We start from the raw sequence: 14,269 nt of genomic DNA, 5'->3' as shown, positions 1-14,269 counted from the left end.
GGAAGCCCTGGCTTCAGTCACAGCCCTGATTGACCAGAGCTAGTCATCACCTAACCTCTCTGAACCTCAAACCCCTCATTTCTAAAAAGAAGCTGATTTTTTTTTGACTTGAAGGTCACTGGGTTATTGGGATGCTGCCATGTCACGTGTGTGAACATGCTCTGTAAAGCACTATATGCTTTTCCCCTGCATCTGTTGCTCTGGAGTTGTTTTTAATTTTCTGAAGTAGGGTGAGATAGTGAAAAGAGCTGGGCTTTGTAGTCATACTGGGTTCAGATCTAAGTCCAACATTTATTAGTTGTTTGACTGTGAGTGTTGATTTCTCCTTCAGGAAAATGGGGGTTAGAGGATCTGTTCCATGGGTAATGTGTGAGGATTAAGTGAGATAACCACATGTAAAAATCTTTGTGTGTAGAACATCATTGATGTTTGATGCATGGTGTCCTGATAATTTTAGTGCTAACACATTCTGTGTGCAGTTCTGTGTTCTGAGATTTTTCTGGCAGTTTTTCCTGCTTTGATTAATATATATAAAATGAATTTCAGAAGATTTAAAATGTGTGATGCATGGATGTTATATCTTAAAATTTGTACCACTATGGAATGCCAGGAATTAAGCAGCTGGGAACCAAAAGCCCAAGAAAGTTGGGTTATGCATCTTGATTCCTGGTTGCTGCAATGGTGGTACTAAGCCAATAGATGGTGCCATTATGTTAGGAGATGAGAAAATATTTACTTCTGCAAGTCATCATGTTGTTTCAGGGAATGTAACAGAGCCAGTCCTTGCTGGTTCTTTATCTGTTCTAATTAGAGTAGACTTTGTTCTTGATTCTGTGTAGAAAATATTAAATGTCTCGTAGGTAAAATAGTGAGATATTGAATTAATGTTAGGGTGCTCTTCCTCCTGTTTTTTCTGCTCTGACATTTCACCATGAAGTCTTTTGTGATTTGAGTTCAGTCCTTAGTCTGTAACCAAATAAAAGCCCTTGCTAGGAGTACATTTCAGAACTTAAATGCAATGCACACAGTTTTAAGTCCTTTGCTTTTTAAACCCCATTTCAGAGAGAGTGGGGTTAATTAGTTCATCTTTACCTGCTTTTGTTTCAGAATTGGCCCTACTACAAAAAGTGCCTTTACATTCTCGTAACCTGGTGCTTGATGATCTTTTACTTTCTTGTTGGACAGACCAAGTGGAAAGTCATTTTATACATCAGAAGACTTTTCATGTGGAGGTCATGTAACTAGGGATTTGTTGGCAACCAGATCTGCCATTACTAGCTGTGTGTTTTTGGTTAGGTTCCTTTACCTCTCTGACCTTAGTTTTTTTTGTTTTGTTTTTTTGCATCTATAAAGTGGAGATAATGCCATCTAGTCCACAGGTGAATAAAGTGAAAAAATATATGTAACAGTGTTTTGCACATTTTTCCGGTAAATAGGACTTATTGTTTGCGCAAGGCTCTATGGACAGATAAACCTTTACTTACAATTAAGACTAAGTGTGTTTTTATAAATTATTAAACTCTGTAGTCCTTTGTCCTAGAGGGTTCTAAGGGACAGGAAAACTTGGAAAAGGCCCGCAAAGGGATTAACTTGCAGTTTGGGAAGATATTTTGAAATGCGGGCCAGAGTAAAGGGTGCCTTTGAAAGACCTGTCAGCTCTAACTGCCTCGAACTCCTGCAGCAGGAGAGAAGTGTGTGCCCCGCGCTCTGCAGTGCTGAGTGAGAGCTACTTTCCTGGTGGGGCCTGATGATTGTGGGAGCCTGATGATTAGGAGAGGTAATTTTAAGGTAATTTTCATCCTCCATCTTATCCTTTACACATAGGGTTAGGTGATGACTCCTCTGTTTGAAGGAGAACAGTTTTCTGTCCTCATACCTTGTGGCATTTCATTAAAATACATTAATAAAACACAGCCTTTCACTTTTTAGGCCTGAATGCCCCAAATGTTAGTCTTTTCTTAAGAATAAGTGTTTATAACCTGTCAGGTCAATGAGACATTGCAGTTGCAATTATAAGAAAAATCCCTGTTCTCTTCGAGTGGTGTTTTACATTATTTACGTAGAGTGAAATTTAACTCCTTTTTGACTACATTACATTTAGAAAAGGAACTGCATTTTTTGAGAAATTAGTTTCTGAATGAAATGTTGTTGGATGCTTTAAAATCTATTTCTTAGCATATTAAATGGAATATTTATATATGTGTATTTTCATTGGGGATAAAATGACATTGAGGTACATTTGCTGATGAAAAGGAAGCATTCTTTCCCCTCACGAGGGGTTTAAATGTAATACTCAGTGCCTACTCAGGAGTGAAAACATCAAATTAAACTGCTTATGCTGACAAAGGGCAAATCTGGATTTCAGCAACCCATGCAAGATTGTCTGATTGCTTGGCCTGCCTCTCCTGGAAGCTTTTGGCCAAGACTTAAAATGAAATGCATGCATACATTTAAACCATTTCAAGTCAGTGTCTGAGTTTTCCCAAGCTCTAAGAGGAGTTCCACTGCTCTCTAGTGGCTGAATGTGGTCCCCCGACACCAACATTGTTTTATTTTCATGAATCAGCTCTTCACACATTGGCAGTATTGGCTTCCAGAGCAGGCACCAACACCAGGAGACCAGACCTTGTAGACAGAAACAGACTGAAAAATGATCCCCATCTGTGGGTCTGTGGAGAGCACCAAATTTTGTCCAGGATGAGTGGCCAGTTGACTAACAATGAGCAAGTGTGAATAAGCACTCTGTCAGGGAGAGCTGACACTGATGGATGAGAAAGTTCTTGGTGTTACTCTTTTATCGCTGCATACATCTTACACCTTGGCAGGCCACGGTGGCAAACAGGTCCTTGGGTGCTTAAAATGGACCACTTCTTAGCAGAAGGAGCAGCTCTTTTCCTGAAAAGATCTGGTTGAATTGATTTGGGGGAAAAGCAGTTAGAAATCCATTTCCTGCTGCCTCTCAGAACTTCATGACTTTGAGAGAAGAAATTTTAAAGACCTCCATTTCTGTTAAAGAGCTGAGACTTGTTGAGAATGATTGTATAAAAGAGCCCCTGGAGGACGGGGACCTTGTGTTAGAGTATTTGTAACAGCTGACTTTTATTGAGCTTTTACTATGTGCCAGGCATTCTGTTTTACTTGTGCCGTCTCATTCAGGTCTCAGCCGACCTATGAGGAAGACGCATTCTATCATCTTCCCCTTTGTGCAGGGAGGCAGCCAGGGCAGTAGGGCTGCTGTCCTGTAGTTTCTGGGGCACCGTTCACCTTGTGCTTGCTGTGGTGGTGCCGCCTGGAGCAGCTTGGCAGTCGTGCAGGGCTGGGAGGGCCTCAGTGGTGTGCTGTGGGAAAACAGGCAGGAAGCTCAGCTGTGCCGCATCTTTTGCATCCGTGTTCCAGAGCCTGCCGCTCAGTGGGCGCCTGGGGTGGTTGGTTTGAAAGAATGAGTGGAGAGTTGCCCTTCTGAAAAGTGCATGGGCTAAAGAGCCACAAGACCTAGATTGAATCTTGGCTCCCCTTATTGCCTTTAAATCAGCTGAGCCTCAGTTTCCGTGTCTGTAAAATGAGGAAATACCTGCATCACATGAGTTAGGGTCTGGGACCGATAAGGTCCTAAGGGTAAATATTTTCCCTTCCCCAGTGTGAGAATTTGTGAGCCTAGACCTTATTAGAAAAAGTAGATTTCTACCTGCTGGCTTTCAGATCCTTCCTAGAGCTTGACTTAGAGCAGCATGTTTTAGAAAATTATTTGTCTTTTATAGTTTCTTCAGCATGTCTGATAAAATAGGTTCTAGAATTGCCAAGTTTGATTTCATACTTGAGTGAACCCTGACATGTATAAAAATAACACGTTTCATGGTTTAAAAAAATTCCCACTATCCTTAAGCCATATTAATGGAGGTATTTTTTAAAATATATAGAGCAAGTAAAAGCAATATCTTAGTAAAATTTTCTTGATACATTTCAAATTTTGTCCTGAGTTGGATTGTTCTCTCAGAAAAAGTTAGGATTCAAATTGAACTACTAATACTAATGCTGATAAACTAAAATCAGAAACACTCTCAGAGGGTTTAGAAAATGGAGACTAATTTCATTGTTTTATTTTATTTTTTTTGAATGGGGCTATTTAAAAATAAATGCTTAGATACTTGAACAGCATTGCTAAATAGTGAATGGCATCTGTTTAATCATTTAAAACATTTAACTGAAATCCCAGTCTCATTTGAATTTCCAAGCAAAACAACACAAATTAACTGTATCCAGATGTGTGGAAATCATTCTGCTGTAATCTGAGCAAAAAGTAAGTTAGAAAGCATGCTTTTGGGGGTGGAGAGTTAAGAAAATAGAGCTGCTTCCATGCTTACTTGCTAATCTTAATTTCAAGCATTTGGCTTTGTAATTTAAGAGGCAGCACGTGGAACAGAAGCAGTGTTGGACACTTTAAATTTAGGATGATTGGGGCTCACATTCCCAGATTTGCTAATCACTAGCTGTGTGATCTGGGCAAGTTCCTTATCTCCAAAATTCAGTCTTCCCTCCTGTGAAATGGGACTGCATTTACCTGCCATGTCTGAGGAGCAGACAAAACTCATGTGACTGTGCTTTGAAATTTCATAAAACACCACGTGGACTGTGTCTGTTGTGGTCTGTTTAGTAATTTGTTTGCCACATAGTATACTCCTGGATAAGTGAGATCTGGCTTGGCGCTGATATGCTCAAAGGACTTCATTGTTAAGATGATTTTATCTCTTTTTAAAAAATTTTGGTGCCTGTTCTAAGGAAGCCCTCTTAAGGACTGTGGTGGAGAGACATGGTGTGTTTATTTGTGATGATTGACTGCTGTTGTTCCTTGGGACTGTTGACGCATGCGTGGGTTGACCTTCAGGCCCCTGTGTACAGATTTCAGGACTAAGCTGCCTGCTGCTGCTGTTACATAGCAAGACTGTGACAGCTGGCAAGGTCTTGGTCTTTTGGCTTTTTTTTTTTTTTAATCCCTTAACAAAGTTGAATTCTTATTTTTTCCAAGTGTATATCTTAAAAAATTGTAAGTAATGCATTGTCTTTGAAAAAAAATAAGAAAACACAAATAAACAAAAGAATGTAGCACCACCCAGAAATAAGCATAATTTTAAAAAATTTTCTTCCAGATGTGTATAATATGTATTATGTAAACATATCTGTTAATTTTGCTTGGGAACATGTTTTTCCCTCAGTAAATATTGTATCATGGACATTGCCAAAAAATATTATATTTAATCACCATGTATATAGTATTTTTTTATTTTCCCTATCTCCTGATTGTTGGTGTTGGACCTTTACATTTACCTCCAGTTTTTGTTACTGTTGCTGTTGTTACTTTTGCTTTTTTCTAATTTAAACAGCGATCATAATGTCATTTGGGTACTTATCCATTTATTTCTTTAGAATATGTTTCTAGCAGAATTGCAGGTTTGGTGGGTGTGTATATAGCTTTATGCTTTCTGATTGATGTTTCTAAATTGTGTGTTAGAAAAGTTCTATCCATTTGTGCTTCTACAAGAATGTTAGATTGCCCTTTTTACTACATCTTTGTCAGCACTGGGTATTATTCTTTTTAATTTTTGCTAATCTAAAAGCCAAAAAATGGCTATTTAGTTTCAATTTATATTTCTTTGATTACTAGTGAACTTGAACAGTGTCTCTAAATGTGTATAGGCCTCTGCTTTTTTTCTTTTCTGTAAACTGCAGTGTCCTTTTCTCTGTTGGTGTATTGATGTTATTTATCTGTGAGCTCTTTTTACTTATTAATGCCCTGTGTGTTGCACATATTTCTCTGAGTTTCAGGGCTTATATTTTTCATTGTTTACAGGTGTTAGTCTTTTTTTTTTTAAGCCAGTCGCTTATTATTAATAAGACAGATACTTCATTTTAAAAGCATGGCTGGTCACAACTACTGAGCCTGTGCGTCTGGAGCCTGTGCTCTGCAACGAGAGGCCGCGATAGTGAGAGGCCCACGCACCCTGATGAAGAGGGGCCCCCGCTTGCCACAACTACAGAAAGCCCTCACACAGAAACGAAGACCCAACACAGCAAAAATAAATAAACTAATAAACTCCTACCCCCAACATATAAAAAAAAAAGAAAAAAAGAAAAGCATGGTTGGAGATGTGACCCTTGTGGCGTTTATGCCTGAGCCCTCTTCTCCTGGAAGTCTGCAGTGTGGGTGCCCCATGGAGTCATCTTGAAGGTCTGAGGGTGAGTCAGGCCCTGGCAGTCAGAGATGGGGAGCAAGACTGTGCTTTCTGGGACTCACAGGGGCGTCTGTTGAATTCTTTTAATAAGCATCAAACCTGGACAGCCTGGGTAAGGCGGTGCCCACCCAGGTGGCTGCAGTGGATCAGGGGGTGCAGAGCAGTTTCTGTCCCTCGTGGATGAAAGAGGGCTGAGTTGCGTACCCTTCCCCCCATCCCTGTCTCTCCCCACAGCCTGCGTGCTGGGCGGTTTGGGAGTTGGTGGTTGAGCAGATGGGTGTGTGTGGATGGCGTGGGTGAGCTTGGGGAAGGACGGTGGGTGCAGAGGCAAGTCAGTGGGTAACTAGGTAGCCGTCACAGTGTCGTGCACACCCTCTCTCTAAATGCTGGTCACTGGATTGTACCTCGTATTGCTGTTTTGAAGAGCTTTGTTCTGGAAGCTGGCTTCTAGTAACTGTGGGTGGGCTGAGAAAGGCAGACTTGGTGGAGGTTGCTAAGGAGCAGCTACCTGGAAACTACTGATGAGACAGAGCTTTGGTAGAAAAATGCAGAAATCCAAGGAGGGCGTTTCATTCCTGTGATATCATAGAGTTCAGACCAGACTGGGACGTATAATAGGACATGGTTTTGTGGGTTTAAAGGCTTCTTTTCTTTTGAAAATTGACTTGCTTTACATTTGAGTTTGTCTTATATTCACCCCGGTATGATAAATTAGGTAATAAATGTTCTTTTACACTTTATCAAGGCATTTATTGCTGTCACTCCTTCAGGGCCAGCTCCGTTTCCCCGGCTCCTCCATTTGAACCGTTGTACTCAAATCAGCCCAGCCTAACGTAGCAAATTCTATTTAGTGCTCACTGTGTGCCAGAGACTGCTAGGTATGGCGGATGCAGCTGCGAAGGGATGGACAGCTGGCAGAGATGAGAGTGATAAACTCTCATGGGGGTGTGGTGGTCAAGGAAGGCTTCTAGGAGGAAGTCATCTCACAGTTGGGGTTGGATGGGTGCCTCGGAGTTCTGTGGACTGTCACTGGGGCAGAGGGAATAGCACGTGCCAAGGTGGGATAGGCTTGAAATGGTCTGGGCATTTAGGAAATTCTTGTCGGTTTAATGTTGGTAGAGTGTCAAGTGTGTGTGTACATTGGGGAGGAGGAGGGGCTGAGCGAGCCAGAGACCTGGTCATGGAAGGTCATGTGTGTCTGCTCTGAACTATATTGTGGCCTGTAGAACTTTCTGTTTGAGAGAGTGACATAGGGTCACACCTGAGACAGGAATCCTGCCCTGTGCTTGTTAGTCCTGTAATCCTAGACAAGAAGCTTTATCACTTCACTGGGTTGCTGTGAGGATGACCAAATGACAACATACGATGTGTGGCCCACGGTGGGTGCCCAAACAGAATGCTCTTGTTCTTCCCTCTTGGCTTCCTCCTCTCTCCTATAAGAGAAATTGAGGGCAGGTCTTGTACCCCTTGCTCTTAGAGCTCGTCCTGCGTTTGTGGAAAGCATATTCCCTCTGACATCCATTTCCTTCACCTGACACGCCCACTGTCTAAAGCAGAGCCCCCTATACCCGGTACACTGTCCCCTGGCTTTTCTGTTTGTTTATTCCTTAATGGGAAACCAGGCCGTTCTGACTGATTGTCTAAGGTGGCCTTGTTTTTGGAATAAAAAATCAGGGTAAATCCTTCAGAGGATTTTTGCCTTGGTTTTGGGTATGAGAGTGCCAGGTTAATAGGTTGATGCTGAAATCATGGAATGTCTGTGGACATTATTATGGTTTATGGGGAAAATGGGATATAATATTTAAACATTTTGTGAGTCAAATGGCTGCTCTATTACTATGGAATTTGATGATTTATTATATATAGTTTTAAGTGGCATTGAAATAAAATCTGGGAAACTTGAATTGAAATTATTTAAAAAGACCTGTCTCATTGAGTTTACCATCTTTTTTCTTTTTAACGGCAAACTCCTTGTTCCTTCCCCTGTTTGCATTGCCTTGAAATTATGTGAGGATTTGCATGTTGTTCTCTTGCCATTTTGGGCATTTGCAGTCATATTTGAAATTCTGTCTTCTCTTTTCTAAGCAGCAGACACACATTCAGAGTTTCCTAGAAACCTGTTGACAAAGTCAATTGCACTCCATTTCCTAGCACTTCTGTGTACTTCTGAAAAGGGGGCGCCAAAGTCCTCCTTTCCTAAAAATGCTAGGAGCAGGAGTAATTTGAAAGTGATTTAGAAATTGTTTTTAATGTTGAATTTCCCCTTCTTTTCAAGTTTATTTGGAGTCCACTTATCTTTGATCTCAGGCAGAATCAGGCAGTTTAGCAAGCTCCTGTTTTCCTGAAAACATCTCAACTCTGTGCACGTGCATGTGTGCCTGCATGTATGTGTGTGTATGTGTGTAAGTTGGTGTGTGTGTTTTGGGGGGGTGTGATGTAAATGGGGAAGCAGAAATACAGTGTAATAGGGATCCCTGTGTCCTTTCTATGTTTAACTCTTCTACACCTTCCACTCTAAAAAAAAAAAAAAAAAATCACTGTGATGAGAAGCATCACTACATTGATAGACACTTTTTGTTCTAAGAATTTAGATTTAGCATGTACTTCCACTTATGGAAATTTTTTCTGTGGTGGTGTTTCTCATGAAAAAAAGCTTTTGATAACGGAAGAATTATTAGGAGGGAAATATTTTTCATTTCTTAAAGTATTAGGTGAAGCTAAGTAGAAGGAAATATATGTGCCTGGGAAAAATTAGAGTAAAATTAATTTCTTGTGAAACTGCGAAAGAAAGGATGGCCCAGGAGAAAATACAGGCCTAGTAGTCTTTAGGGAAAGATGTCTTTAAGGTAAGTTGTGTTTCCCCTTTTACAGTAATTGATTACAGTTTTCCATAAAATTGTTAGCTCTTAGGTAAATAGCCGTCCTTCCCCTGTCCTTTTCTAATGTGTATTTCTGGCCTCTGGTGCGTTTACCCTTGGGCTCTTTGCAGAGACGTTCTTGGACCAGGTTGGAAAAGAAGTATTTTTTTCCTGAGGTTTCCTGATTTGCAATTTTCTTGTTTCTTCGTGACAGTTGTCCTTTGTTTTCCATACAAAACCAGCTCGTTTTTTTACTACGAAGTCTGAGACTGGTTCTCACCAATGCCTTAAAACAGGTTACTTTCCCCCCTTGATCCCTGAAACTCAGAGTAAATGTGAGTCACAAAACATTGGTGAACTTTGACTCTATTTCCAGGACACATAAACTATGAAATTGCAAGGTTTGATTTTGGTGAATTTGTGTATATATATCTAGTTTTATTTGGGTACACTAGTTTTATATCTGTTTAATTTCTGTTTCCTTTCTAAAGGGCTTTTAATATCTCTTTAGGTTCCTTTTGTTTTTTTTGTGTGTGTGTGGAGAAAAAATTGTGAGGGGGAAAATGGGGTTGCCTTTTGCTCCCAAAGCTTAAATGAATAGTCATTGCCCGTAATGCCGTCTACGCTCATAGCTTCCCCCTGCTTTAGATGCAGTGTATCCGGTGCTGTGAAGGTAATGATCCTCAACCACAGCAATATCCCCTAACAGGAGTATCTGTCATATTCATTGGGATTACCATGTTCATTGATTTGTGTCTGTAAATCTGCTGTTTCTACCCTTTAAATTTGATCTATAATTGGACCTCCTTAAATGGTTCAGATAAGGTAGTCTGTATTTTCTCAATGCAGCGATGCTGTCAGCTTCTCCTTTTTCATTATACATTCAGCAGACTTGATAAAATCAGCAGGACACCTCATTTGAAACTGTTTAATCGCTGCCTTTTTCCTTTGCTAAACCATTGAGGTGGTCAAGCGATGTACACAAATCATTTTAAATAGAAAATATGGTTTTCTCTGTGACCCAGCTAAATAGATAGTGTTACGCAAAACAAGTTAAAAAGTAATAAATGCCAAAAAAATCTTCTAATTGGAGTAAAAAATTGTGGGCAACTCTATCCTCTCTCCAAAAGTAGAGTATCCTAAAATATTGCCAGGACCCTGTAAAGACAAGATGATGGTTTTCTAAACATTCTCTGGTTTCTGAACAAAACAAGTTTAAATTTTCATAGTGCTGAGCTGCCTTTTATATCCATTCAAAGGGAGCCCATACTTATTTGTAATGCCTTTACATCCTGCTTTTGTAGGGAGAAATTTGCTGTCTGTTAATATCTGTGCAGCATAACCTTTCAGCCATTTGCTATTGTGATAATAAATTTTTGTTTCTTTGTCTGTCATTTTGTCTACTCAGCTGTTACTCCTCAACGTACGAGCTAAAAATAATAGCTCCAAATAAATGCCACATAATAAAGTGTTTTACAGTTGTAGCTGGAATAACCTGGTGGCCGTAGCTCACAGTCCTATTACCATTGCTGGTGCTGTAGTTTCTTCCCCGTGTGTCAAGGTGACTCTACCGGGGCCAGCTCATTAAAACAATCTATTCTTTCTAACTGGCTTGGTATTTAGCGCTATACCCAGCAGCCTGCCAAGGCACAGCTTTGGAGCACAAGAGTCACAGCACAGGATATATGAAATTATGTGGCATTCACGTTTTGAACAAATACAAATTATCCATAACCTCATTTTCATGCTTCAGGATTTTATTGTGAATAATTTACAGTTACTCCTGTCAATAGTAGAAGTAGGGCCAGTTGCAGGTTTACCCGAGATAGTGGTAAGTGTGACTCCAGGCTTTTGAAGAGCAGTGTTTACCTGGTTTTTGTGGCCCTGTAGTGTTAATATTTACATTGTACTTGAATGTGACATTGGGTGTGTTTTGCCATTTTTGCTGCCCCGAGGTAAACTTGAGATGGAGGAGCTGGGAGTTGGTAAATATGCTAAAAATGCATCTTTTTTCCTACAGGTTCTGGCTCCTTAGCAGCAATGGCCGTGTTTGAAGATAAATTTAGGCCAGATATGGAGGTATGTAAGTTCCTACAGTTTTATTCTCTTTCACATTATCTTTCTAGTTGTATGTTGGACATTTACAAATTGATTGCTGATTCCTCCGAAGTTTGAACAGCACTGCTGTTAGTTGGAATGCTCTTTGGCACAGGTACTATGTTTGCTGAGAAGACTGGTTACTTGGGAAAGCTTCACTTTGGAGTGGCCTGCTATGCCCTCCCTCAGGCTTGAGGAGCCTGTACTGTTCAGCTTTTTGCTCTGGCCTTTGGGCTGTCTGGGAATCTTCTTGGCTGTAAATGCTGCTGCAGTGTAGCATGTTTTCTTATGCGTTATCACAATATCTCAAAATGACAGGTGTTTTGTTTTTTCACTAAGAATAGAGAAACTATGTATGTCTTTGCATGTCACACAGACCTGGCCTGAAAATGCGGGCAGTTTGAAAAATCCCTATAGGTTGTTCTGCATTTGGCGGAAGATGGGGACAATACCATGTGTGTAGTGGCCTGTTATCAGAGCATGATGTATGTATCTGGTGTCTCACATATATTTATAAGAGATTCTTTTATTATATTTTCTTTGGTAGTGGGGAGGGTGGTATCTTCTGAATGACATTCCACCTGTGTCTGCTTTAATGATAGATGTACCTCCATTAAGCAACCCCCTAGGACCCCAAAATCTCCAAGAACAAGCCACAGGTCTTTCATTGTCGCTTTGGAAGGAGTGTTCAGTATGCTTGGATACTTTATGGTACCATGTTATTCCTCCACTGTGCTTTATCCTCGCTGCTGAACTAGCTTGTAGGCACATTACGTCCTGAAGGCAGCCCTCATCATCTGCCCTTGTTTTTTTGATAGATGTGAATTTTTTCATGGGTAGTATCAACTTGTTTTCAACAGTTATTAGGCTGTTTATGAGTGGTTTGCCCTATTCCTTAATATGTAGGTTTCTGCTCTTCCTGCTTTTGCAGTAGTGTTTTGTGTAGATACCAGCGGGTGTTTCTGGGAATTACTTTTTGACAATGCTTTATGCCTAATCATCTTTGGAAAAGATTGCATGTTTAAAAGTTTTTGTTCTTCTCTAGCTCATTGTCATTAGAGCATCAAGTGTCATTGGAGCTCTGAAGCTCTCTGATCTTCAGGTTTGGGCCAAGTGCCAGGAGAGCAGAGAATGTAGGGTCGTGGATGCTGCTCAGCCAGAACAGGGGTCTCCTGCCAGAAGCCACTACATCCTTGATATTTGAGGATAGCACATGTAAGGGACTTGGTCACTGATGGCTAGTTTTCTCCCCTTTCTTGAATTATCTGCAGGAATTAAAACATGTGACTAAAGATAGAATTTAGCTATAGGTGTTTTGTACTAGAAACAATAGTCTTGCTCCAATTAAGAATAGTAAACAGGTCCAAGTATCAACTGTAAATGAGATTAGAATTCTGTTCTCATTTCTCAATGTGAACATTTATTCCCATATCAGCATTATTTTCTGTTTGGGGTTCTTAAGTACAGAGGAAAAATAAGATATACTAGGTCACTTAAAAAGAAAAATTAAAAACGATCTCCCAGTTTTCAAACTAAAGGAAAGGAATTCCTAATGCTCCACAAATCCATTAGAACTAATGCAGGTATAGAGAGAAAGACTGATGATTTTCATTTAGAAAATCACCTCAGTAGTGTCAGGCCCTCCTTTAAACCACATTAATCTTTTCAAATTTTCTTGAAAGCTGTGTCTGTTTCCAATTGATTGGGACTTCCATATGTTAAAGAAAAATGAGAATTGCATAGAAAGTTGAAAGCATGAGGTACATTAAAAGTGATTTTACAAAAATAAGCTGAAAATGGATTAAAGACCTAAATGTAAGGCCAGAAACTATCAAACTCTTAGAGGAAAACATAGGCAGAACACTCTATGACATAAATCACAGCAAGATCCTTTTTGACCCACCTCCTAGAGAAATGGAAATAAAAACAAAAATAAACAAATGGGACCTAATTAAACTTCAAAGCTTTTGCACAGCAAAGGAAACCATAAACAAGACCAAAAGACAACCCTCAGAATGGGAGAAAATATTTGCAAATGAAGCAACTGACAAAGGATTAATCTCCAAAATTTTTATAAGTAGCTCATGCAGCTCAATAACAAAAAAACAAACAACCCAATCCAAAAATGGGCAGAAGACCTAAATAGACATTTCTCCAAAGAAGATATACAGACTGCCAACAAACACATGAAAGAATGCTCAACATCATTAATCATTAGAGAAATGCAAATCAAAACTACAATGAGATATCATCTCACACCAGTCAGAATGGCCATCCTCAAAAAATCTAGAAACAATAAATGCTGGAGAGGGTGTGGAGAAAAGGGAACCCTCTTGCACTGCTGGTGGGAATGTGAATTGGTTCAGCCACTATGGAGAACAGTATGGAGGTTCCTTAAAAAACTACAAATAGAACTACCATATGACCCAGCAATCCCACTACTGGGCATATACCCTGAGAAAACCATAATTCAAAAAGAGTCATGTACCAAAATGTTAATTGCAGCTCTATTTACAATAGCCTGGAGATGGAAACAACTTAAGTGTCCATCATCAGATGAATGGATAAAGAAGATGTGGCACATATATACAATGGAATATTACTCAGCCACAAAAAGAAGCAAAATTGAGCTATTTGTAGTGAGGTGGATAGACCTAGAGTCTGTCATACAGAGTGAAGTAAGTCAGAAAGAGAAAGACAAATACCGTATGCTAACACATATATATGGAATTTAAGGGAAAAAAATGTCATGAAGAACCTAGGGGTAAGACAGGAATAAAGACACAGACCTACTGGAGAATGGACTTGAGGATATGGGGAGGGGGAAGGGTAAGCTGTGACAAAGTGAGAGAGTGGCATGGACATATATACACTACCAAACGTAAGCTAGGGGGAAGCAGCCGCATGGCACAGGGAGATCAGTTGGGTGCTTTGTGACCGCCTCTAGGGGTGGGATAGGGAGGGTGGGAGGGAGGGAGACGCCAGAGGGAAGAGATACGGGAACATATGTATATGTATAACTGATTAACTTTGTTATAAAGCAGAAACTAACACACCACTGTGAAGCAATTATACTCTAATAAAGAT

General features: G+C 40.1%; 1 protein-coding gene across 1 annotated transcript in view; it reads left to right on the top strand.

The window, feature by feature from the left end:
• The window catches only part of PSMB7 (proteasome 20S subunit beta 7), a 59,091-nt gene that overhangs the window by 17,454 nt on the left and 27,368 nt on the right, over positions 1-14,269 (top strand). The window contains exon 6 of the mRNA XM_024762165.1: positions 11,106-11,164. Within this exon, the coding sequence (XP_024617933.1) occupies positions 11,106-11,164 (59 nt within the window). The remainder of the gene's footprint in view (positions 1-11,105; positions 11,165-14,269) is intronic.

Source organism: Neophocaena asiaeorientalis, unplaced genomic scaffold, assembly GCF_003031525.2.
Source record: "Neophocaena asiaeorientalis asiaeorientalis breed wild unplaced genomic scaffold, Neophocaena_asiaeorientalis_V1.1 scaffold78, whole genome shotgun sequence".
NCBI lineage: Eukaryota > Metazoa > Chordata > Mammalia > Artiodactyla > Phocoenidae > Neophocaena > Neophocaena asiaeorientalis.
The sequence above is the reverse complement of the archived record's forward strand: the minus strand, read 5'-3'. Positions and strand labels throughout refer to the sequence as shown.